Source organism: Sus scrofa, chromosome X, assembly GCF_000003025.6.
Source record: "Sus scrofa isolate TJ Tabasco breed Duroc chromosome X, Sscrofa11.1, whole genome shotgun sequence".
Taxonomy (NCBI): domain Eukaryota; kingdom Metazoa; phylum Chordata; class Mammalia; order Artiodactyla; family Suidae; genus Sus; species Sus scrofa.
In genome coordinates this window covers 36,325,447-36,351,908 of record NC_010461.5, presented here as the reverse complement: position 1 = coordinate 36,351,908, position 26,462 = coordinate 36,325,447, and the positions used below count along the sequence as shown (strand labels likewise).

The window sequence follows — 26,462 nt, the reverse complement described above, 5'->3', positions numbered from 1 at the left end:
ACTGCCGGCCTGGGCCACGCCCCACGACGGCGCCGTTGCCCCAGGCGCTCCCAGGCTTCTGCGCCTGCGCATGGCCGTGCGCCCCACCCCTTGCCCCGTGGCCCACGGGTCCCGATGCCGATATGGTGCTGTCCGAGCTGGCCGCGCGCCTGAACTGCACCGAGTACAAGAACTGGGTGAAGGCAGGCCACTGCCTGCTGCTGCTACGCGGCTGCCTGCAGGGCTTCGTCAGCCGCGAGGTGCACGCCTTCCACCGCGGCCTGCTCGCCGCCGCCCCCGGCCTGGGCCCCCACGCCACCTGCCGCAGCGTCTCGCGGTGCAGCCCGCGTGCCCGCCAGGTGAGCATCTGGTCCCGGGCCTTGACCACGGTCCCTCTTCCCGTTCCCTTCTCCGGGCGCAGTGTCCCTTGCCTTCCTCGGGGCGGGGCCGACCGCAGTGCATGAGGCTCAGATGCCCAGATGCCCCTCCCTCCCGGGTCCCTCCTCATCTCCGACCCCTATAGTTTCAGCCTCAGTGTCAGGTGTGCGCAGAGTGGAAACGGGAAATTTTGAAACATCACACCAACAGAAATGGAGATGTCCACTGGGGAAACTGCCGGCCGGGCCGCTGGCCGGTCGACGCCTGGGAGGTGGCCAAGGTAAGCTTCTGCGGTTGGGAGGGAAGGAGGAGTTGGCGCACCAGGTAGGGGTTACCTGGAGCCCAGGGCGTCTGTCGGGTCTATGTGGAAGCTGGGGTCCCATGTACAGATGCAGACACAGAGATTTGGGTTTTTGATCAAGGGTCTAGTGTCTGGGCGGTTCCGGGCTGTTATATTGGACCCAACGCATCTTAGTGAAAAATTTCAGCAAGAGACGCTGGGGCAAGATGTAGAGCGAGCATCGTGGGCACAGGCACAGAGGTAGAAGCAGGCAAGGCGTTTTTGAGGGTAACCCCCTGAAGAGCTCATTTTGTCTGTAGGTTGCTGAGAGGATGGCAAAATGAGTCAGGGGAAGTTAAAGCTAAAATAGAAAGAACCTTAAGTGCCTAGCTAGCTAAGGAATAAAATCTGGGGGAGGCAGGGGTATGGTAGGCAGCCAGATGAAAAGGGGCTTTTGGGTCTGTTGTCAGATCTTGGTGAAGTGACTTACTAGCCAGGCTGATGGAAGAATTTTTTTGACTCTTTGATAATTGCCAGAAGCCCAGTAGGGGGTGAGGAGGGGCAGTCAAAGTAGCCTCCTAACACAAATTTACTTTTGGAGTCAGTCTACTTGCTGGTTCCAGCAGGTGCAGGCTTGGTGCCTGGGAAGCAGGAATCAGAGTCCCCACTCATCTGCTATGGTGCAGCATTGGGCCATCCTCTGTTCCCAACTTTAAAAAAGAGGAAGTTACAGGGAGTTCCCGTCATGGCGCAGTGGTTAATGAACCCCACTAGGAACCATGAGGTTGCGGGTTCGATCCCTGGCCTTGCTCAGTGGGTTAAGGATCCAGTGTTGCCGTGAGCTGTGATGTAGATTGCAGACATGGCTAGGATCTGGCGTTGCTGTGGCTCTGGCGTAGGCCAGCAGCTACAGCTCCAATTTGACCCCTAGCTGGGAACCTCCATATGCCTCAGGTGTGGCCCTAGAAATGGCAAAAAAAAAAAAAAATGGCTCTGTGGCACAATGGATAGCACATTGGACTTCTAGCGACAAAAAATGAGAACGTTACAATGGAACAGCCATAAAAAGAACAAACTAATGCCATTTGCAGCCACATGGATGCAACTAGAGATTCTCATACTAGGTGAAGTAAGTCAGAAAGAGAAAGACAATTACCATATGATACCAGCGATGTGTAGAATCTAAAATATGGCACAAAACAGAAGCAGACTCACAGATGTGGAGAACAAACCTGGGGTTGCCAAGGCGGGGGTTGGGGGGAGGGAGAGAGTGGGATGGACGGGGAGTTTGGGGTTGGTAGATGCAAACTCTTCCATTTAGGGTGGATGGGCAATGAGGTCCTACTGGACAGCACAGGGAACTATATCCAGTCTCTTGGGATAGAACATGATGGAAGGATAGTATGAGAGAGAGAATGTGTGTATACACACACACACACACACACATATACATGCAGGTATGACTGGGTCACTGCTGTGCAGCAGAAATTGATATAACACTGTACATCGGCTACACTCTAATAAAAATAAATTTTTTTAAAGATGCGGAAGCTGGGTTATAACAGTGACTCCCAGACTTTCGGCTGTCGTGGACCAGTAAACCCACCACACCTACAGCCCTCTTGACCATTTTTTTTTCCTTGCTGCATAGAATTGCCAACTTCTGCTTTTACCTAGAAAAGAAATGACTTAACCCTCTACCTTTATTGCAACCATCCCTCACTTGTTTGGTTGCTGTGGCTGCCTTCATACCCTCAGAATCCTCTTGGAGCCCATGCTCCCTGTTCACTGCCCTCTTTGTCCTCTTCATTGCTGTCCCCTGCAGACCCAGTCCAAGCGCATTGTCTCCGGTCCTGGGCTCTCAGCTCGAGCAGCCTCTAATCCTTCCCCATGTCAGCACAGGGAGCTACAGGGTCCAACACCCTGCTTGCCCTTGGCACACATATTCAAAGTCCCCCGCCCACCCCTCGCCCCTATACAACTTCCGCCTCTCTGAGGCTTCCTCTGCTTTGCCTGTTGCCAGCAGCCCTCCTCTCCCGGCTTCCCTTGTCTCCTCAGGCAGCCCAGAGTCCACAGCCCATCAGTCTTTTCAGTCCCTTGTGCTCCTCTCGGCCCTTGGCAGGCCCAGCTCCGTCTCTGATGACACCATCCTCTGCTTCTGCTCTGGGAAAGAATCTCACAAGGGAGCAGACAGGTTTCACTTTCAGTTCTTGATCACAAGCCTCAGCAGCCTGGCCACGTCCCTCCGGAGGCTCCTGTTCCTGGAGACCGCTGCCGCCGTCTGGCCCTCACCAAGCTCTCCCTGCTGGTCCCCCGCCCCATTCCAGCTGCAAGCCTTGCTCTGGCTTCCTGGAGTTGAGGGCTGCCCACAGATACATGCTTCCTCAGCTCTTTACCAGACCCACCAGCCTACCTCCTTGCGCGGCATCTTCTTCCTTCTGCTGCAAAGGAGGAAGGGCGGCTCTCCTCTTAGCCACTCTGTCCCTCCACTTGAGCGTTGGCCTTATCCCCTCCCACCTGCCCAACAAGGGCTTTGAGCCTTCACTTATCCACTCTTCCGCCCTCCCAGCTTATTCCCATTAAATAGCTTTAGTATTGCCTAAAGTTTTGTTTGATATTTTTTAAAAGAGATTAAGACCGAAAGTTAGATATGACCTAGCAGCACCACTCCTAGGTACACATCCAATGAAGTGGAAACACCATTGGCGCAAAAACCTGTACATGAGGAGTTCCCATCGTGGCACAGTGGAAACGAATCTGACTAGTATCCATGAGGTTGCGGGTTCGATCCCTGGCCTCGCTCAGTGGGTTAAGGATCTGGTTTTGCTGTGAGCTGTGGTACAGATCCCAGACGCAGCTTGGATCCCACGTTGCTGTGGCTGTGGTGTAACACAGCAACTGCAGCAGCACAAAAAAAAAAAAAAAAAAAAAAAAAACTTGTACATGAACGTTCATAGCAGCACTAGTCCTAATAGCCAAAAGATGGAAACAGTATAAATGTCCATCCGCTGATGAACGGCTAAGCAGAATGAGGTCTAGCCACACGACGGAATTATTTAGCCATAAAAAAGAATAAAGCACTGATGATGCCCGTTACAACACTTGGATGAACCTTGAACACATTATGCCAAGTGAAAGAAGCTGGTCATATATTGCATGATTCCACATACAGGAAATGTCCAGAATAGACAAATCTCTGGAGGCAGGAAGTAGAGCAGCGGCTGCCAGGGCCTGGAGGAGAGAGGGGGCTGATTAGTAAGAGTAGAGGGTTTCTTTTGGGAATGATAAAACATCCTAAAACGGACCATGATGATGGTTGCACAACTCTCTGAATATACTAAAAACCACTAAACTGTATGCTTAATTTTTTTTTTATTGAGGTGTAATTGACAACAACATGATACTAGTTTCAGGTGTGCAGCATAATGATTTGATATTTATACACACTGTGAAATGATCACAATAGTTAACATCTGTTACCATGTGTAGTTACAGCTGATTTTTCTTTTTCTTTTTTGGTCTTTTTAGGGCCGCAGCTGGGGGCATATGGAGGTTCTCAGGCTAGGGGTCGAATTGGAGCTGTAGCCGCCAGCCTACACCACAGCCACAGCCACAGCAATGCAGGATCCGAGCCGCGTCTGCGACCTACACCACAGCTCATGGCCATGCCGGATCCTTAACCCACGGAGCGAGGCCAGGGATCGAACCTGCATCCTCATGGATACTAGTCAGATTTGTTTCTGCTGAGCCAAAATGGAAGTTCCTATTTTTTCGTACAATGAGAACGTTCAAGATCTCCTCTCGAGCCACTTTCAAGTACTGCAGTACAGTAGTGTTAACCATAGTCACCATGCTGTAACCTTACAGTCCTGGGACTTCTTTATTTGATAACTGGCAGTTTGCACCTTCTGACCCCCTTCACCCATTTCACCCACTCCGCCATCCACCGATCTGTTCTCTGCCTCTGTGAGCTCGGGTTCTTGTGTAAGATTCCACATATGAGATCATACGGTATTTGTCTTTCTCTGTCTGACTTCTTTCACTTAGCATAATGCCCTCAGGGTCCAGCCATGTCATCACAAAGAACTGTATGCTTTAAATGGGCGAATTATATGGTATGTGAATTATGTCTTTTTGTTTTGTTTTTGTTTTTGTTTTGCTTTTTAGGGCCGCACCGCAACACATGGAAGTTCCCAGGCTAGGGGTCGAATCAGAGCTGTAGCTGCTGACCTACGCCACAGCCACAGCCACGCGGGATCCGAGCTGTGTCTGTGACCTACACCACAGTTCATGGCAACTCAGGATCCTTAACCCACTGAGCGAGGCCAGGGATCGAACCTGCATCCTCACGGATGTTAGTCAGATTCGTTAACCACTGAGCCACGACAGGAACTCCCCTCCTGGGCACTTTTATCTTCGCATCTCACACCTGACTCTTCATCACTAACCCCCCAGCCTGCACCACCCCCCCCCGCCGCCACCACCAAGTACCTAGAGTCATTCCTGCTTCATTTCCTCCCACGACCCCCTGACCTTGTACCTGTGAATCGTTTGGGGCCTTCTCTTCTCCATGTCTGCCGGGGTCCAGCCCCAGCAGCCAGGAGACGACGAACAGGAGGAGGGGCTACAAACAGGCGCGGAAAGAATTGGAGCCAACTCCCTCAGCAAGTGCTGCAGAGGACCCGTTTATTGAAAGGAGAGCATCAGCTTTTATACATTTTACTCTTATGCATGATTATACAAACAACAATATATGTTAATTTATTATTCCAAACTATTCTTTAGTTTTAGATTTTAAATGAAGATTACGTACAAACTGTACTTTTATTCTTAGAAAATAAGTAAATAGCAAGCAGAATAATAGGTATCTAATTTTTACTTTAACAATGATTTGGCATAAGGTGATAAATATTCTTGCCTAAGCTACCTATTGTGCTCCTCTAGCAGGCATAAATAGCCATTGATGGGGAGTGGGGTATTCACACGTGGCTTGCTTTCGAGGTCAAGCTGACCTCAAACCATAGCAGGTTGTGCGAACATAAACTGTCTTAAATAAACCTTATCTATTATAAAAATCTTTATTAATTATAAAATTTATATATTAAAAAAATCTTGCCAATTATAATAATAATTTCCACCTGCTGGATCCCAATAGGTAGTGTTTATTGTAGGAAAAAAAATATGTCTTGTCTTATAGTATCCACAATTGTTGGGCCATGGGCAACACCCAAACCACCCCCTAATCTGTCTCCATGGGGACGGACCAGAGTCCAACAAAGATCTCCAGGCCTACATGGCAGTTCTGCATAATATTTACTATTACTCCTCTGAAGGGAAACTTCCCATTCTTAGGAAAGTTCTTTATGCATGGTTCAATTATTTTCAACCTATTTAACAAGGGCTTAGGTTTATAAGTAAATAATGGCCCATACTTGGGTGGAAGCTCAGGAATTTGGGAAAGTTCCCAATATTATGAGCCAAGAATGACTCACAACACACATAAGCGTCAGACAGAAAAGAAGCGCAAGAATAGAAGAGGAAATCATATTTCAGAAATTTTTACTAAACAGGATCAGCTGGGGGATTCTTCAAAACTGCTTTGCAGCTTCAGTTTCTTCAGCCTCTGCTGTAGCTTTGCTTACAGTTAGGCCTCACATAGGATTATTCTTCTTAGCCACTTTGTGGCTCCCAGCACATGTCTACATCACAGCTCTCTCCCCTCTCCTGCCAGCCTCCCACCTGGCCGCCCCTGCTGCCTGGCTCAGCCCTGGTCCGTCCTCCGCAGGGCGGCGTGTGCGGTCCTCAGGCGGGAATCAGATGGCTGTCTTCCCTTGCCTGAAACCCTTGGGTGGCTTCGTGATGTCCTCAGAATAGACGCCAAAGTCCTTTTCCAAGCCAGCGAGGCCCAGCATGTCGTGGCCCCCCGATCATTTCTCCGACCTCCTGCTGTTTCTCCTCCTAGTCCGTGAAGAGACAGTAGGGCCCCGGGAGAGGCAGCGAGGTTGCCTCTCAGCCCATATGTGCCTGTGAACACGAGGAGCCCAGCGGGTGCGATACACTTGTAAGCAACAGCTTTCAGTGGCACAGAGGCAGCAAGGCCTCCTTGGCGACTTCTAGTTCTGAAGAAAGGAAGGAGGCACTAGAATCAAACCTTGACATAGTTATATTGGTGAGAAAAGGCCAGACTCGTGGGAAAGAAAAACTATGCTTGGTTTTGAGAAGGCCTCTCTCACTTTGAATGTTCCTCTCAGCCACATTTGCAGCAAGCAACATTTTGTTCCCCCCCCCTTTTTTTTTGTCTTTTTAGGGGCGCACCTGTACCCTATGGAGGTTCCCAGACTAGGGATCTAATCGGAGCTGTAGCCACCGGCCTACACCACAGATACAGCAATGCAGGATCCCAGCCGCGTGTGCGACCTACACCACAGCTCAGGGCAATGCCGGATCCTTAACCCACTGATCGAGGCCAGGGATCGAACCCGCAAACCTCATGGATACTAGTTGAATTCGTTACTGCTGAGCCATGATGGGAACTCCCATCTTTCTCTTTTTTTTTTTTTTTTAATCTTCCACTCCAGCAAATAAGTTTGTCTGCGATACATTCGTTAAGTTCTTTCTCAACATTTGCAGCCTCCCTTGTTGACTTCTGTCGGCAGGTTGGCACTTGAGTGTCAGTAAAGACAGAGGCAGCGTTGGTCCTGACTACTGTCCCTTTATTTAGAGTTCTTTTAGGGATTCGACTTGGCTGTGGTGTAGGCCAGAGGCTACAGCTCCCATTTGACCCCTAGCCTGGGAACCTCCATATGCCGTGAGTGTGGCCCCCCAAAATAAATAAATAATAAGATGCTTTCTACCCCTGCCTCCTGCTTCTTTGCCATTAAGAAAGGACAATTAGGTCCAGTGTTTAAGTATCTCTAGTAGCAGATGGGCAGATAGAGCAACTCTTGCATTATTGCCCCGGGCTGAGGCTTGGCAGCCACACTGTTTCCCAACTTGAAACCTCAGTGAGAGAGTTGCAGTCACCCTTTGGGGAACAGGCACATACCCTGTCCCACTAGATAGATACAGATCTCCTAGGGTCGGAGGAGACTCATGTGCCCCTTGTCCCTCCCCTGCTGCAGGCCTTCATGCCCCGAGGACTGGCAGACAAAACAGGACCCGAGGAATGTGACGCAGTTGCTCTTTTAAGCCTCATCAACTCCTGCGATCACTTTGTGGTTGATCGAAAGAAAGTCACAGAGGTAAGAGCTGTCTGACTGAACAGCAGACACTGAGAGACGGTCGGGTCCCTGCTGTGAGGAGCAGCCAAGAAACACACCCTGTGCTGCTAAATGCCCAAGCAGCCGGGCAGGCGGAGCTCCCGGGCTCTGCGCAGACAGAGTGGAGGAAGTGGTGTGCAAAGGCAGTTAGACTTTGGTCCACAGTTGGCATCGCTAAGCAGGCTAGCGGGGCCCCCATCCCATGCGCCTTCCGTGATGTCCAAGAACCGCTGTCCAGATGCAGTCGGGAGACGGACCCTTCCAGTCTCCCTGACTGAAGCTTCCTGACAACTCGCTGCTGCCCCCATTGGCTGCTAAAAAGATGACCCTCACATTTCTCTCCCTTGTTCTGCCATAAAAGGAAGCAAAATAATTTACCAGGAGTTCCCGTCGCGGCTCAGTGGTCATGAACCCAACTAGGATGCATGAGGATGCGGGTTCAATCTCTGGCCTCGCCCAGTGGGTTAAGGATCTGGCATTGCCGTGAGCTGTGGTGTAGGTCGCAGACGAGGCTCAGATCCCACATTGGTGTGGCTGTGGTGTAGGCCGGCAGCTGTAGCTCCGACTCAACCCGTAGCCTGGGAACCTCCATATGCCGCAGGTGCGGCCCTAAAAAGCAAAAAAAAAAAAAAAAAAAAAAAAAAAAGCCAAAAAAAATTCCATATTAAAAGAACAAATACTGACAGCTCCCTTGGGCTCATCAGGTTAAAGATCTGGTGTTGTCACTGCTGTAACTCTGGTTACTGCTGGGGCACAGGTTCGATCCCAGGCCTAAGAACTTCCACATGAGGTGGGTGCAGGAAAAAAAAAAAAAAGCAATTACAGAGCAATGCATCATTTGTTCTGTTTTGTTCTGTTGTATGCCATCATTTGAATCCTGCGCTTCTAAATCTCATTGGCTAAACACTTGCAAGCTCAAGTTAAATAGAACTGAAGAAAATCTAAAAACTAATGAATAAACAGTGTCAGAACAGATTGCTATGCCTGTCAGACTTCCTCTGGGAGATTCAGACTTCCTCCATTTCACCAGAGAACATCTCTGATAAATTTATTACTCTTGAGGATCATTGAAAACAGTTTATAGCATACCTGGGTTAATTATAATATGTAGAAAAAAATGCATGTATATTTTGCTAGCATGCCAGTAACTAAAAGGACTGAGAATCCTTTATCATTAGCAGGGACAAAAACTATCACAGTACAAAAACGACCTCTTCTGATAGCTTTTAACCAAGAATGTGGACGACTTGATGTGAATTATATTTTAATATTAAAAGATTTTCATGGGAGTTCCCATTATGGCTCAGTGGTAATGAACCAGAGTAATATCCATGAGGATGCAGGTTTGATCCCTGGCCTTGCTCAGTGGGTTAAGGATCTAGTGTTGCCGTGAGCTGTTATGTAGGTCGCAGACGTGGCTTGAATCTGGCATTGCTATGACTATGGCATAGGCTGGCAGCTGCAGGTCTGATTGGACCCCTAGCCTGGGAACCTCCATATGCCTCAGGTATGGCCCTAAAAAGCAAAAAAAAGGAAAATCTTTGAATTGTCTGCTTCAGCCTTTGGGTATTCCCAGAGCCAGTAGACAATAGTCTTGCTCTTTGGCAAAGTTGTTTTAAGCTACAGCATTTGGGGAATTGTGTAAGAGCTATCCAGCCAGGCTCAGGATTTCAAGGACTAAGGACAGTTGTAGGCTTGTCTGTATTTCTGTTAGTTCATTTTTTTTTTGGCCGCACCCATGGCTTGTGGAAGTTCCCAGGCCAGGGACTGAACCTGCACCATGGGAGTGACCCAAGCCACTGTAGTGACAACACTGGATCCTTAACTGGCTACACCACAAAAGAGCACCTGGCTTGTCTGTCTGTCTGTCTGTCTTTTTTTTTTTTAGGGCTGAACCCACAGCATATGGAGGCTCCCAGGCTAGGGGTCGAATCAGAGCTGCAGCTGCAGCCTACACCACAGCCACAGCAACGCCAGATCCTTAACCCACTGAGCAGGGCTAGGGATCGAACCCACATCCTCATGTTACTAGTCAGGTTCTTAACACCCTGAGCCACAATGGGAACTCCTGTTTGTGCTTCTTCCTCTGATTAATTCATTCTTCAAGTGGCGAGAGGGTGAACATGCCCCTCGAGCCTTGGTAGCACCGGCAGGCCACACACTTGTGGGTTTTAGAGCAAACAAGGCCTTTCTGCAGTTTCTCTCTGAGCTACAAAATCTCAGTTTACCCCACTGTTGGACTTGTGACGACTTTTCTCTTGTCTTTCTGTAGGTGATTAAGTGTCGTAATGAAATCATGCACTCTTCAGACATGAAAGTATCTTCTGTGTGGCTCCGGGACTTTCAGATGAAGATCCACAATTTTCTGAATGAATTCAAGAATATCCCAGAGATCATGGCGGTGTACTCTCGAATAGAGCAGGTGAAAAAAATCACGTTGAACAGTTCTGGCATAAAGAACAAAGCGGAGGTGGGAGGGAGGAAGGCAACCTCAATCACTGGTTCGCAACGCCAAGTTCCCTAGATTTAAATGAAATTGGAGAATGTAAGCAGGGGACCAATGTTGATATGAAATCAGAATTGCGATTGCGCTGAGCAGCTTTTCTGTGGCCACAGGCTGTTATTAGAATGGATCCAGTCAACGATGTTTAAATACACATTTTTTTTTGTCTTTTTGTCTTTTTGCCTTTTCTAGGGCCGCTCCTGCGGCATATGGAGGTTCCCAGGCTAGGGGTCTAATCGGAGCTGTAGCCGCCAGCCTACACCACAGCCACAGCAACGCGGGATCCGAGCCGCATCTGCGACCTACACCACAGCTCATGGCAACACCAGATCGTTAACCCACTGAGCAAGGGCAGGGATCGAACCCGCAACCTCATGGTTCCTAGTCGGATCCGTTAACCATTGCGCCACGACGGGAACTCCCTAATTACAAATTCTTCGAGTAACCCAATGGGGTATCTTTTCCATTCCGTCATGTCGTACATTTGTTTGGTCATCCAATAGCTGTTGACATCCGACTGGGCTGTTCACATCCCTGAGGAAGATCAGCGAGATGGGTGTGAAGATGAAACAAGAATTTACTTGACGGAGAGCCAAATCAATGAGATAGAAATGGAATTACTAAAGGAAAAACTTCAAGAGCTGTATCTTCAAGCAGAGGAACAAGAGGTGTTGCCTGAAGAGGTAAAAAAAGAAATAAAAGTATTATTATGTCCTCTGGGTGAGTAAACAAAACAAAGAAAGGCACAAAGGATGATGAATAGTTCCTTTTAACTTATCACCGGTTATGTTTCTGATGTAAAAGTCAAAGAATTGCCAGAAATGAATATTCTGTTGACACAAATTGCTGTTACCCTAGAACAAATACTTTCATTCATTCAGCAAACATCTGGGTGCCTAATATGCGCCAGAGTGGAACGCTGAAGTAAGGGCCACCACAGACCCCTGAGCTGAAGGCTCTGGGGAGCTCTGCAGGTCGGAGGGGTTTGCCCCCAAAAAAAGGCTTTGCTGAGAAGGCGCTGTTGAACTAGAACTAAGATTCAAATCAGGGAGTTCCCGTCATGGCACAGCGGAAACGAATCCAACTAGTGACCTTGAAGTTGCGGGTTCGATCCCTGGCCTCACTCAGTGGGTTGAAGATCCGGCATTGCCGTGAGCTGTGGTGAAGGTCACAGACGCAGCTTGGATCTGGCGTTGCTGTGGCTGTGGTGGAGGCTGGTGGCTACAGCTCCAGTTGGACCCCTAGCCTGGGAACCTCTGTATGCCATGGGTGCGGCCCTAAAAAGCAAAAATTATATATATATTCAAACCAGAGTCTAGCAAATTGGCAGGAGCGGAAGGACATTCTTGGCAGAAGGAGCAGCGCTTGCCAAGGCATGAAAGACTCACTTGGGCGGGACAGTGATGAGGCGGGCACAGGAGGTGCGGTCAGATGTGAGGGCAGTCAGGTAGGTCAAAGCCATATTTTGAAAGGTTTTCTCTGCCGCTCTAAGGGGTTTGCACCTTCTTCCCAAAAGGCAGTTGGGAGCCACCAGAGGTTTTTAAGGAAGAAAGAGTAAATGAGATGGATCAGATATGGTTTTAGAAAGTGAAGTCTGCCGGCAGCTGGAGGTCAGAGATGAGCCAGGAGGTTCCCGCGGTGCCCGAGGGTGAGAGAAAGGGGCCAGAAGCTGGGCTGTGGATGAGGAGCCGGGTTCTGGAGGCTCTGCTGGGGCAGAGCCGGCGTGGCATGGGGCTGGCAGGAGGTGGTGAGGGCAAGGTCTTAAAGGATCAGTAAGGCTTCTAGCTCAGGACACTGCAGGCTAACCATGGCCTCAAGGGCAGGACATGTGAATCCTCATTGTTATGTGCAAGGTATTAAAAAAAACTTCCAGTAGTAGAATTATATTTTTGTAAGGTTCAAAAATATCCCAGCACTTACTGGATTAGAATACCAGATCCAGGAGTTCCCATCGTGGCTCAGTGGTAACGAACCCGACTAGTATCCATGAAGATGCGGGTTTGATCCCTGGCCTCGCTCAGTGGGTCAAGGATCTGGCATTGCCAGGAGCTGTGGTGTAGGTCGCAGACACGGCTCGGATCCCATGTTGCTATGGCTCTGGCGTAGGCCGGTGGCTACAGCTCTGATTAGACCCCTAGCCTGGGAACCTCCATATGCCGCGGGAGCGGCCCTAGAAAAGGCAAAAAAAAAAAAAATAAAATAAAATAAAATCCTCCTCTCTTCTTTCTTGAGGGAGCTGCAGTTCTTTTCCTGTTTATGTAACAAAGTACAAAATGCATCAGAAGCAACACACTGATGCCAGGAATCTCTGCGAGTTGGGAGCTGGATGGGAACCTGGCAGTCCCCTGCTTTACGGCAACCCTAAGGAGCAGGTGCTAATGGGCCAGAGGTCACCCAGCGGGGGCATGAGGGCTGGCCCGGGGGTCTCCCTGCTCTGTCCCTGTGCCTACCTTCCCATGGGCTGCATAGCAGATCTTGGATCACTGAGGAATGAGCAACTGTAAATTTCAACCCCTCATTACTTCTGTTCTACAGAGAGGAAATTGGGGTTAATTGGCTTGTCCTGTGGGTCCCAAAGTCTGTAGATAGAGGTGATAAATTCTCATTTTTCATGCTTTCTGTTCAGCAGCCCATGACATTTATCTTGATATTTCAATGGATCAAAATGTAAGTCCGGATTGATTGGCATGTTATCTCTGAGATGCTGAAGGTTAGCTTTCCACGATGTGTGGCACCGACCTCTGTTGAACGTTCAGCACCATGTATGGTTATTCATGTTCTTCGGGGTTAGTCTCCAAAGTCAGAGAATTTCAGTGAATCTAAAACACTATCAATCACATGACACACCATTAATTCAGTTACTCCTAAGGAAAAAAAAAAAAAAAAAGCTGCCGATTTATTGTAAGACACTGTCAGTGGCAAAGTGCATTCTCATTTGAGGTGTTAAAATATGAAAAAAAAATGTACAATTAGGCATCAGAAATTGCAATAATTACATTATGTCCACAGGACTTTTCCTGTGAATGTTTATCAAGACCTGTTTCTGGTGTTCATTAAAACAGTAGGGCTTGGAGTTCCCGTCGTGGCTCAGCAGTTAACGAACCTGACTAGTATCCATGAGGACAAGGGTTCGATCCCTGGCTTCGCTCAGTGGGTTAAAGGATCTGGCGTTGCTGTGAGCCGTGGTGTAGGTGACAGATGTGGTTCCGATACCGTGTTGCTGTGGCTGTGGCGTAGGCCAGCAGCTACAGCTCTAATTGGACCCCTAGCCTCGGAACTTCCATTTGCTCCAGGGGAGGCCCTAAAAAGACAAAAATTTTTTTATTTAAAAATAAAAAATAAACCCACAAAAAACAGTGGGGCTAGGGCAGCTACTGCGTAGGTCATAGGTCACAGTTGCAGCTTGAATTCAATCCCTGGCCCAGGGACTTCTAGGGTTGGAAAACCAGGTTGAGAAAAAATGGTTAATGGTGATTTAGTGTGACGTTGCCACAGAGGCATCAAGGAGCACGGGAGAGTGCTGGCCGGCAAGCAGCAGAGAGCTCATCATCTCCATTCCTTTCTGTCCAGTTGACGAGGCTTAATGATATAGAACATAATAAAAGGGGGCTCCCATTAAAATACACTGTGCGTGCGTAGGTGTGGTTGTCAAATGCAGTCCACCTCAGAGCCAGACAGGAGCAGCGGCTGCTCAGACCAGTCTAGACGGGAGTAGAGCGTGTCCACCGTGGGCCAGTCTACAGCATCAGCTGCCACCCTAGAGCCCCTCACGTACCGGCTCTGCCCTCGATGATCTGTTAGGATGGGGGATGGGGTCTCAAAATTCAGCGCAAGAACACTGAGCACAGCACATGGCTACAAAACATGTAAAGAACTTGTGCTTTCTTTAGAATCAGTACTGATTTCTTAAACCCTGGTGGGGGAGCCACTGTCACAGAGATCCAGGGGAAAGCTCGCAGACAAGGGGCAGCGACAGAATGTAGTCGAGACAGGCGGGGAGTGGATGGAGGTGACATCCTATTTGTTATATTCCACAAATATTTAAATGAGTGCCGGGCACAGTTCTAGAAGCTTGGCGTCCCTGTCGGGGGGAGGCAGACGGTCAATAGTCAATATAATAAGTAATGATGGGGCACGTTAGAAGGAAGAGAAGTGCTGTGTGGGACGGAGTGTGGGGATCAGCAGTGGCCAAGAGGGGACGGGTGTCGTGTTGCAACCGGGTGGCCAGGGAAGCCCCACTGGGGAGGTGAGACAGCGATTCCTTGGAGGCGGCGCAGACACCGTGTGTGTGCGCGCATGCGCGGGGGGAGCATTGCGGCGGCGCGAAGGGCAAGCTGAACGAGGTGGCTGCGTGGGGTGAGGAGCTGAGAGGAGCGAAGCCTTGTGCGTCCAGACCTAGGCTCTTCCACCCAAGGCGGCAGCCGGGGCCGAGTTGTGAGCAACAGAGCCGTGGAAGGAGCACGCTGGCTGCCCTGTGGAGGGGACGGAGGCGGAGGCAGGGGGACATTAGGAGGCTGCCGCAGCTACCAGGTGAGGGAGGCGGTGGCTGGCACCAGGGTGAAGGGTCGAGGTGGTGAGAGACGGGAAGGCATCGAAGACGGGTCCCAGAGTTTTGGCTTAAGTGCCTGGAAGAATGGAGGCGCTAGGCAGCTTTTGCATAGAACAGCGCCTGCCTGGCACATGGTAGAATCAAAAAACCTTTGTGGAATGAATGTCAGAAGGAAGAAAGGAAGGTACTAGACACAGTGCCAGGTGCTGTTAGTAGATTATTTCTATCCTCACAAGAATCCCAGGCGGCCTTGGTATCATCATCCTATATTTGCATACATGGAAGTGAGCTCAGAGAGGTTGTGTCTTGCCCAAAGTCACACAGCTGGTTAAGTGGCAAAGCCACAGCATCCAAGTCTGACTACATTCCATGACTTTTCTAGTGCTCCATTTTCCCATCTTTACTTCCGCTTTCCTCTTAACATATAAACATGCACGAGCCTTCCCCATTTTTTTTTTTTGTCTTTTTGTCTTTTTAGGGCCACCTGTGGGATATGGAGGTGCCCAGGCTAGAGGTCCAATCGGAGCTGTAGCCATCGGCCTACACCACAGCCACAGCAACGAGGGATCCGAACCACGTCTGTGACCTACACCACAGCTCACGGCAACACCAGGTCCTCAACCCACTGAGCAAGGCCAGGGATTGAACCCTCAACTTCATGGTTCCTGGTCGGATTCGTTTCCTCTGCACCACGATGGGAACTCCTCCCCATTCTTAATTTAAAAAAAACAAAAACAAAAAAAAACTCCTCCCCATGCGCTAAAATAATCACCCTTCTTCAGCACATTTCAAGAGCAGAGTGGGTCAGGAGGTGACAGCACAAAGCGTCATCACTCCCAAGTCATCGAATGAGGGTCCCTCTCCAGGAGGAGGAGCGTGCGTGAGGCGCACAGACCCAGCCAGCAAGGTCACAGGCATCTGATGGCAACCGAGGGATGGGAAGGACCCTAGGGTGCATCTTAGAGCACCCAGCACAGGCAGGAAGTTCTAAGTTCTTGTGTCTATTCCAGAGATAGTCTGTGCATTTACCTGTGAGCACATGTGCAAATATATACACATATTTAAAAATTTTTCACCTTTACTGAGATATAATTGGCACATACACATTTTTAAAAACACAAATGGCAGCATAATAGACATTGTCCTTCAACTGATTTTTTTCTATATCAGATCACAAAGCATGGCCTCATTATTGTTTTTTAATGGCCGAATAGTTTTTCAGTTATGGATGGTTCATATTTTAATATATTATTTCAAACCTTCTGCTAAGAGAAATATTGCTGCATTAACTAACCTGGTACACGTGTCATTTTGTGCCAAGTGACAGGCTATTTGGAGGATCTGTTTTTAGAAATGGAGTGTGGTTTTAATTGATAGCATTTTCTGTTTTAACATTCATAGATTTTGCCAAAACTGTCATCTGTGGAGGTTATACCAATTTAAACTCCCACCGGTAACATATCATGACATTTACACTAATAAAAGTACCCGCCCTCTCAGAATAGTATCACATCGGAGTTCCCGTCGTGGCGCGGTGGTTAGTGAATCCAACTATGAACCGTGAGATTGTGCGTTTGATCCCTGGCCTCACTCAGTGAGTTAAGGATCCGGCGTTGCCGTGAGCTGTGGTGTAGGTCGCAGACATGGCTGGGATCCTGTGTTGCTGTGGCTGTGGCGTAGGCCGGTGCCTACAGCTCCGATTCAACCCCTAGCCTGGGAACCTCCATATGCCACAAGTGCAGCCCTAAAAAGACAAAAGACAAACAAAAGCAAAAACAAAACATATATATATGCATATATGCATATGTGTATATATATATTAATCATAATAAATATAGGTACAAAATTCAAAATGAAAGGGCTTCATTTTATTTTATACACACATATATATGTGTTTGCATATATGTATGTGCATATATATGTGTATACATACACACACATAAATATGTAGGTATAGATATAGAGCCGTTTCATACAAATGCAGGAAATTTTACAGCAAAAAATTTTTAAAAATTGAAATATAATTGATATGCAACACTGTATTAGTTTAAGGTATACAGCATATTAGTTTGACTTATTATGTCATGGAATGATTAGCACAATAAGTTTAGTTAACACCTATCATCTCCTATAGATACCAAAAAAAAAAAAGGGGAAAAAACATTTTTTGCCTTGTGATGAGAGCACTTAAGATTTACTCACAGAACAGCTTTCAGATCTGCCCCACTGCAGCGTTAACCATTGTCATAACTATTGTCAGTGTTATATATTCCAGCCCTAGTACTCATTTATCTTGTAACTGGACGTTTGTACCTTTTGTCTGCCTTCATCCTGTTCCCTGACTCCCACCTCTGGTAGCTGAAAATCAGCAATCTTTTTCAATGAGTTTCCTTTTTTGTTTTCGTTTTAGAGTCCACCCATAAGTGAGATGGTACAGTATTTGTCTCTCTCGGTCTGACTTATTGAGCTTAGCATAATGCTCTCTAGGTCCATCCATGGTGTCTGGAATGGTGGGATTTCCGTGGTTTTATGGCCGAGTAATATTCCATTGTATATGTGTACCACCCACACCACAGCAGCGATCGAAGCCGCTGCCGTGCCAGTGCCGGATCCTTAACCCAGCGCACCGCCAGAGAACTCCTGAACCTCACCTTCTTTATCCACTCACCTGTCTGTGGACACTTAGGGTGTTTCCTCCTCTTAGCTTAGTGAATAATGATGCTATTAACATCCCTTCAGCGTGGTGTGTTTGTTTCCTTCAGATATATTCTCAGGCTTCCTAGTTCCTTTTTTGATTTTTTGGTGGATCTCCCATATTATTTTCCACAGTGGCTGCTGCGCCCGTTTACATTCCCGCCAACACTGCACAGGCTTCTCTTTTCTCCACACCCTCCCCAGCATTTCTTACCTCTTTCTGATGATGACTATTCTAACAGGTGTGAGGTGATGTCTCATTGTGGGGTTTTTTTTTTAAATAATTTTTATTTTTTCCGTTATAGCTGGTTTACAGTGTTCTGTCCATTTTCTACCGTACAGCAAAGTGACCCAGTCACACATACATGTATACAGTCTTTTTCTCACCTTATCCTCCATCAGGCTCCATCACAAGTGACTGGATAGAGGTCCCAGTGCTTGACAGCAGGCTCCCATTGCTCACTGTGCCTTCCCCTGATGATTAATGATGCTGAGCATCTTTTCATGTGCCTGTTGGCCATCCATTTGTCTTCTTTAGGAAAATGTCCATTCAGGTCCTCTGGTCATTTTTTCATTGAGTCTTTTGGTTCTTGTTTTTGTTTTTTTGTACAAGTTCCTTATATATTTTGGATATTGACCCCTAAAAGCAAAACATTTGAGTCAAGCAAACACTCCCTTGTGTGACCCCAGAAGCAGCTATTGGTGGTCGCCTGAGCAGGAGCCAGGCTTGGAGCGAGTACATTTTTTCGTCTGAATTAAAAGTCTGCTATATGAGTCTCTAAACTGGACATTGAATGGTTTCCTCTTGCAGATCTTAAATCAACTGGAAGTGGTGAAAGAATTTCTGAGAAACAACAAGGATCTTAGAAATGGCCTCGCAGAAGATATGTACAAGCTGGACAGCCTGCATCAGCAGCATGAAAAACTGGATTCGAAGGAACCTGGGGCACAGACACCCGAGGGGAAGACCTGAGGTGAGTTTGAGCACAGGATGTTGAATAAGGGCAGACCGGCCTCCTGTCTTTGATGTCCGCTGGCTTATGTAAGGCCATAGTGAACACACAGCTTAGTGTCACCTGAAGTTCCCCTGTGTCCTGTTTAATTGATAGAAAGGACACGAAGCTTTGTGCTCTTTCTAATGGATGGTTCTCACATCTGTGAACTAATTCAAAATAAACTCCCTGTCAGCTCCATTTAGTCACGTATCCCTGAAGTCATTGGTCTAGTCTTAAATAAACCAACTTTATGACATAATCAGAAAGTGTTTCGGCCCAAAGTGATGCCACTGAGCCTCGCTCTTAGCCGTGGCATTAATAACAGCAGCTTGGGAGTTCCCGTCGTGGCGCAGTGGTTAACGAATCCGACTAGGAACCATGAGGTTGCGGGTTCGGTCCCTGCCCTTGCTCAGTGGGTTAACGATCCGGCGTGGCCGTGAGCTGTGGTGTAGGTTGCAGACATGGCTCGGATCCCGCGTTGCTGTGGCTCTGGCGTAGACCGGTGGCTACAGCTCCGATTCGACCCCTAGCCTGGGAACCTCCATATGCCGAGGGAGCGGCCCAAGAAATAGCAACAACAACAACAAAAAAAAGACAAAAAAAAAAAAATAACAGCAGCTTGTTAATTTCCTTAGGAAAAACTTGTTAAAATAGATAGCTGTCAGAGTGCCTGTCGTGGCTCAGCTTTTAGCAAACCCAACTAGCATCCATGAGGATGCAGGTTCGATCCCTGGCAATGGGTTAAGGATCCGGCATTGCCGTGAGCTGTGGTGTAGGTCGCAGATGCGGCTCGGATCCTGCATTGCTGTGGCTGTGGTGTAGGCCGGCGGCTATAGCTCCGAATGGACCCCTAGCCTGGGCACCTCCGTATGCCGAGAGTGCGGCCCTAAAAAGACAAAAAATAAATAAATAAATAAAAAAAGAAATAGCTGTCTTAAGTATTTTACTTTCTCTCCCACCAATAAAGGAAATTAACAATGTTTTTTTTTTTAATTTTAGGTTGACTGTTAACACAAATCAGACATGTTCTGCGAAAGTCAGCCCAGCTTCCACCTCAGCCACCTTTTCCATGGAAGAGGAAAAACGCACCAGAGTATGCCACCCAAAGAGGACTTTTTTCTGGACTTTCTTTCCTTTGATTCTTTGAGACGGTTTTTAAAATATGCATAAGCTTGGTGTTACGTGATCTGGACCGACCAAAAGATATTAGCTACTCTTATGCCAAACTTGCTCTCATTCAGGGGTTTTTGTTGTTTGGTTGGGGGAAGGGGTTGTTTTGCTTTGCTATTTAAAAGGCGAGTTTCTTTTCTGATCCCCAGACTCACTGCGTAAACAGCAAAGGCCGTGTTCAGCTGGCCTGTGTGAAGGGTCACACAGAGTTCTCTGCTCACTGGCTTGCAAGTCCTGTCCCCATACCCCTGCCTGGAAGTCTCACTCATGAGGATGCCCAAGGCGCTGCTGTGATGTCAACGTTGCGATAGAAGTCCTTCCCTTTTTTTTTTTTTGCCAGAAGGCAAGGAAAGAATTGGCCTGAAAGTCCATTTTCTAGCCATTTCCAATTACTACCGAACTTTTACTACCTATTTCTGGTAGCCTGAGGCAGTAGGACAAGGAGCAGGACACAGGCCACCATCACAGGGATGTTCTAGAAAGTTCCACAGTTGCAGGCTTCTTTATGTACCCTTAGGAAAAGTCAACTCCTATGGCAATCAGTTGTTTCTGTCCTGTTGTGTCCTGAGCGCAGAGCCCAAGGCCCTCAAGTGCTCAATGAATATTTGTTGACTGAAGAGTCAGTTGATCGCTTAGAGGTATAACTGTTAGTTACACTGTTAACTAAACCTGGTCCTTTGTTATGAGATGGAAGAATGACATTTTAACATTTTTAAGGAAGTTCAAAGACATCATTTTCTTTCAAAAAACTTACAAATTCAGGAGTTCCTGTCGTGGCTCAGTATTAACAGATCCGACTAGGAACCATGAGGTTGCACATTCGATCCCTGGCCTCGCTCAGTGAGTTAAGGATCCTGCGTTGTCCTGAGCTCTGGTGTAGATTGCAGACTCAGCTTGTATCTGGCGTGGCTGTGGTGTAGGCCAGTGGCTACAGCTCTGATTAGACCCCTAGCCTGGGAACCTCCATATGCCGCGGGTGCAGCCCTAGAAAAGGCAAAAAGACAAAAAAAAAAAAAAAATTTACAAATTCATTCATACTTCCTCCTACCCAAAAAGTCATCCACTTTTGATTTTGTTCTGCTTGTTTCCTGAACGGGAACCCCCCTGTCCCATTGTTTGAAGTGGTCTGTGGGATCACGTTTAAGCTCGCCTTCCCCTATGTCTGCTCATTTCCAAAGCCAGCGGTCCTGAACTAGGCCATGTCACTCCTGGACCCTCAGGGACGGAATCGTCACATTCACCACTGCCTGGAGAAGATGCTTTGGATCCGAGCCCAAGTAAAGCCATGCTGCTTTGCTTACGCCCCTGCCCATCAAGGATGTGATCTGTGATCTGTAGAGAATGGGCAGGTGGAGGGGGGCCATATATTTGGTATGTTTTTACATTAAAACTTACTTGATGTAAATCTATAACACCTAGATGAATGCAAATGGCCTGTAACTTACTCCTTTCATCTTTCCCACACTCTTTGGTCTTTAATCTTACATTTTCTTTCTCCTTTCATTTCATGAAGTTCCGTTAGAAGATTTCAGCAGTAGCGTACCAATTTTCTTTCATTTTGCTCCCCCCAAACTAAGAATCCTCACGAACTATTTCCTAGCTTCTAGATAGAAGATAACAAAACTTGGGATCAAATTAAATCTTGGTTTAAGATCTGATTTCTCACCTTAGGAACTTTGGGTTTGGAACACTTTCCTTTCATACCTCTTGTATATAGTTAGCTTTTCCTTATCTATCCCCAAAACATTTATCAAGCGTCAACCACGTGCCAGGTACCTAAGGAGATGCAAATGTGAGGATTTGTAAGGTATGGATGGTGGTGTATGAGCTGTCATCTTACTGGATTGATGGTCTGCTCCGATGAATCAAAGATACTATGCAGAAAACATTCTCCTGGCAACATTTAATTACATTGAAATTGAAACAAAGAAAAGAAGACAGGCCCAGAGAGGGCTTTAAGGAAACAGAGAGTCCAGGGACATCAACCTGTGGGCCTCTCTTCTGCAGGTCTGTGCACATGAGCACAGGGCATGCGCAAAAGGGTGGTCACGGCAGCATTGGCAGGTAGCTGTCAAGAGAGAACTGGTTCAATGATCCCAGCACATCCATGCTACTGAGTATTATGCAACTGTGCAAAAGGAGGGGATGCCGCGATGCTGTAATAGGGAGTTAGGTCTAAGACACAGTACTTAGAAAAGCAGAAGGTGTAACAATGCATAGCATAACAACTCACTGGTTTTTTTCAAACAACAGAGGTCTGGAAATATGTGCTTTCCCCAAGCTTTTTTGCCATGTTACCTCTGTGAGAGCAACTGGGGTGGAATTTGGCTCTTCTATTCTCTGCACACTCCCATGTGAGATTTTTACAACAAACCTGCACTCCTGTATCTTGAAAAGTTTTCACTAACGTTTTGAATTTCAAAATAATGGGCATCATGTAAATTTAAACCACAAGACTTGTGTGTCACATTTCCTGGAATACATTGTAGCCTCTGTTGTTGTGGGGGGCGGGGGTGAGGGCTTCAGCTCCACCTTCAGGTGCACTGCTCTGTAGTCCTGGGCAGGAGAGGCCCGGGAAGCAGTTTCCTTCCCTCACACGGGGCTGGTGCATCTCCAAGTGCCTTGTTTTCATGCAGCAATGTGATTTGCCCCTGGCCTCTCCCTGGGACACAATGTGAGGTTTATCATTTTGAAAGAATTAGAGAGGGAAAATGGCTGTAGCTTTGTAGTTGCAAGGATAAGGCAGTGCTTTGGGTTTTAGCCTGGGCTTCAGGAAAGTCAGAGGACCTAAAGCGAAAGACGTTACTTATTAAACGCAGTATAAAATCCCGATTCTGAGAAGTAACAGAAGTATGTCAAAGAATGAAAACTTCTGGAGAAGTAGCTCTGCCAATTCGGAAAATGTTATTGGCTTCATAAAGTAGTGGTGGAGACCCGTAGACAGTTTAAGTCAAATTACCAAGACCAGAAAGGATTATTTTTGAGAGTTTGGGGAGATTATGAAATGATTATTACCCTAATGATTTGAAAGGTACGTTTTTTATTAAAGTATTAATCACTTATATGGCTTGAAACACTAATATCCTAGGCAACGAAGGGCTAGAGCTCTTAGCTGGGTGGGAATACTACCAATTATATCCGGTAAGTGGAGCGCTGCATTAGAATGGAGGTGTTGCAATCTTTTGGATATTTCCTCTAATCATTTTGCCTTCTAAATTATAAATGTAGAGTGACAGAAAATTATCAGCAGGGATTACCTCCTTTCCCCTTACCAGGTTAATTAGAGACCTACCTGCTCTGAAATGTCTTCAACAGACAGTGGCCTTTTACCGAAATAGAATGCTCAAATTACAAAATACATTTTGTAAGACAAATCTAAATATATATTTATATTAATTTCCACTCGTGTAAGAGTGAGGGGGGAATCCTTTACAATTTTAATAAAAATCTTGATACAAGGTTATGATTCATTTCAGCACTTTCAGAACTGCTTTTTATTATTACATTATAGTCTGAACTATCTAAAATATTAGGAGCTACCACTATCTTCCAGAGACTTCTTTCCTGCTTCTTAAACCCATCCTCTGTGATATATGCATATTTGTAATGACCACAAAACTGTAAACTGAGCATTTTGTGACGTCTCTTTGGGAAGGTGAGTAATGACCTTACATGATTTATTACTCCCTACTGAGTTTCAGAAAGGCATGAGAATTTTTATTTCAGAACCACCAGTGGTAGCCAGCCTCCAAGATGGCTCCTACATCCTTTTTTTTTTTCTTTCTTTTCTTTTTCTTGTGCACACACACCAGTTACTTTATGTACAGTAACGGAATGGGGATGGGGAAAGTGCAAGAATAGAGAAAACTATACTGCAGTAGTCAGGATGTGGTGGAACCAAACTGAAGTTTTCTAATTGATCCCTGCCTCCTGGCATTCCCCCCATTGCGTTGTCCTCCCACAGCATGCCAAGGTTGGTCCATTTGACCAAGAGAACATAGCTGAAGTGATGATATGTCACTTCCTAGATTAAGCTATAAAAGACTATGGCTTCCATCCTGGGCTTTCTCTTGGAACACCTTCTCTGGGGGAAACCATGTTGTGAGCAGCCTTATGGCCCACATGACAAGGAACTGAAGCCTCATTTAAACAACTCTGGGAGGTTGGAAGTGGATCCTCCAGCCCCAGGCAAGTCTTCGGACACTGCAGCCCCAGCAGACAGCTGACGGACCCTGAGCCAGTAGCACCCAACTAAGCCCCATCCCGGATTCCTGACCCACCAAAATTGTGTGAGATATTTGTTGTTTTAAGCTAAGTTTGGGGGTGATTTGTTACAGGGCAATAAATAACTAATACACTATCATTTTCCAGAGTTTGTTTTTCCCTCCCATATGAAGAATGGGAATTACAGAAACTGCCTACAAAGAGGACTACTGCCTAGATGCCACAGAAGATAAAGGGGCACTCTTCCAGAGTTCCACTAATGTTGTGCCTGTCTAATCCAAAACCTACTGTTGTCAGAAACTTTCAGAGTTGTTTTCAATTTCTTTGCATTTGAAATCTTTAACAAAAGCAGGGTTTAAACACTCTTATTAAACACATACTTTGGGGTTCCCCAGTAGACCACCCTGGAACTTTCCACATTCTTCAGAGGCAGGGGGTACTTGGGGTCATATCCTAGAGAGCAGCCCCTGCTGCAGAGGTAATGGCCTCACACTCACAGCCCCACCCTTCCCTTTTCCCACCTCATGCTCCCAGGTTTAAGCAAACTCTGTTAGCACCCACAGGATTCCTAAGGGGGGGAATACTCTGGGCTAATACGGTTGACCCCTGACCCTCACCCCCGCCCCTAGCTAGTGTGCAACACAGGATGACAGGCTCACCAGTTTTACAAACTGCCATTTCCCCCATTTTTAGGAATGAGGAAAAAAGGAAAGGGTTATGATCATGTCATTTTTTTCTCTTTACCTAGAATCCAGGGTTGACAGCCACCGACCTCAGAGTTATATATCCTGTTTCCATTGAAGGTTCTATCATTGTTCTTGGTCACAAAGAGATTCTAAGTTCTCTTGCTAAGTACCCCTTAAAAGTCTAAGCTGGATTGCACTTAATTCATTTAAACCCACTTGGAAGTATTTTCCTCAGCAGAAATAGCCCCCGGACTTTTTGATGTAAAGAGATTCTGGTTGTACCAAGTTTTTAAAGTCGCGTTCAACGAAGCACCCTTATTTGGCCTGGACATCCAAAACAAGTAACAACAACAACAAAACATGTTCCCAAGAGAGCTCTAAGAAAGAAAGCCAAAACAATAAATGAGATAATTTGAAGTGTCTTTCTTTCCATCTTCCTCACCTGCATAAACTAACCTTCCTCACATTGCAGGTGCCACAAAGAGGAAGCACTAGCCAATCTACCCTCACTTTCTAAAAAACATTTCCCCATCACGAAATAAATAAACAACGCTTGACAGCTTTAGTTCTATTTGCTTTTTTTTTTATTATTATTAACCAAACTGCAGGTTTAAATCAGATTCACGGTCTTTCAGAGTCAAAACCAAACTTTTTGTTGGTCTTTTCTGTAGTAAGAATAGTTCAGTGCTTGCAAACAACAAGGATTCAGTCGGGTCCTCTCAATCCTGTTCTGGGGTCAGCGGATCACAGCTGGTTGCCTCCGGGCAGTAGCAGTCAGCCGCAAGGTCATCTACCACAGGGGTGGTAGTGGTGATAGAGCCGACAGAGCCAGTAGAGGCAGCAGTGGTGGCGGTGGCAGTCGCCACCATGGCGCCACTGCCGTAGTAATGCATCAGGTAGCGGCTCCCCTGAATACTCTGTGCCACCACGTTGGTGCCATGACACGCCATCAGAAGCAAGTTGCGAGGCTGTACACGGTAGGCGAAGCGCATGAAGGCCATTGAGTAGAAGATGAGTGCCATTGTCATGCGGCCACTGATGATGTCCGGCGGTGCCCTCATGTCCTTGAAGGCGGCCAGCGGGAGGCCCCAGTTGGCCACAGGGCCCCAGAAGTGCGTGCTGGCCAGGTAATCCCGGAACTCCTTGGTCTTCAAGGTCTCCAGCGCCCTCCGCCACAGTGCCACCACCGCCGCCATGATCTCCGAGCCAGGGCAGCGCCAACGGATGAAGAGCCAACCGACAACAAGCTGAATGTAGAGCCTGGAACCACAGCCAACCCTGTTCGGGGCCTCGCGCCTTCAAGAGGCAGCGGCAAATCTGTAAACGTCCCCACACAGCACGTGCTGCTGCCTAGCGTGCCTTCTGGCACTAGGGTTCGGGGGCGCAGGAGGCGTGGCCTCGCCGTCGTCCCTTCGCGTGGCTGCCGTAAAGTGCACCGGAGAACACGTGCTGCTGCCGGGCGTGCCTTCGGGAGTGGGAGGCGTGGCCTCGCTGCCGTACCTTCGCGTAACTGCCGTAAAGTGTGAGGCGTGTGTGCGCGGTTGCTTCTAAGCAAAGGTGGCGGCAGAGCCTCGTCGTCTTTCGCTCCCCTTTGGGCTGCAACCAGCTGAAAGCTCTCAGGGCTCCAGGTGCCACCCGGCGTGGTGAGGATTGGGCTGCCTGATTTTTGTCAGCTACATGAGGGAAATTCTGCTTGCTCTCTCCAGTCTGGACAGAATTGACGAGATGTTGATAGAAAATTCTTC

At 47.4% G+C, this 26,462-nt stretch overlaps 2 protein-coding genes across 3 annotated transcripts; one reads left to right on the top strand and one right to left on the bottom strand.

Annotated features, from left to right (window-relative positions):
* On the top strand, positions 6-21,225 carry CXHXorf38 (chromosome X CXorf38 homolog). Of its 2 annotated transcripts, XM_003135023.4 has the most exons (7): positions 6-338; positions 503-637; positions 7,759-7,878; positions 10,169-10,318; positions 10,903-11,082; positions 18,454-18,616; positions 19,637-21,225. In XM_003135023.4, exons 1-6 carry the CDS (start codon positions 123-125, stop codon positions 18,613-18,615), a joined length of 963 nt encoding a protein of 320 aa, XP_003135071.1. In that variant the 5' UTR covers positions 6-122; the 3' UTR covers position 18,616; positions 19,637-21,225. The 2 variants fall into 2 exon arrangements, with proteins under 2 accessions (XP_003135071.1, XP_003135072.1); XM_003135024.4 differs by lacking the exon at positions 503-637 and having other exon boundaries at positions 67-338; positions 19,637-19,949.
* Positions 20,130-26,462, bottom strand: MPC1L (mitochondrial pyruvate carrier 1-like). Its single transcript, XM_021080059.1, has one exon. It carries the CDS (start codon positions 25,911-25,913, stop codon positions 25,437-25,439), a length of 477 nt encoding a protein of 158 aa, XP_020935718.1. The 5' UTR covers positions 25,914-26,462; the 3' UTR covers positions 20,130-25,436.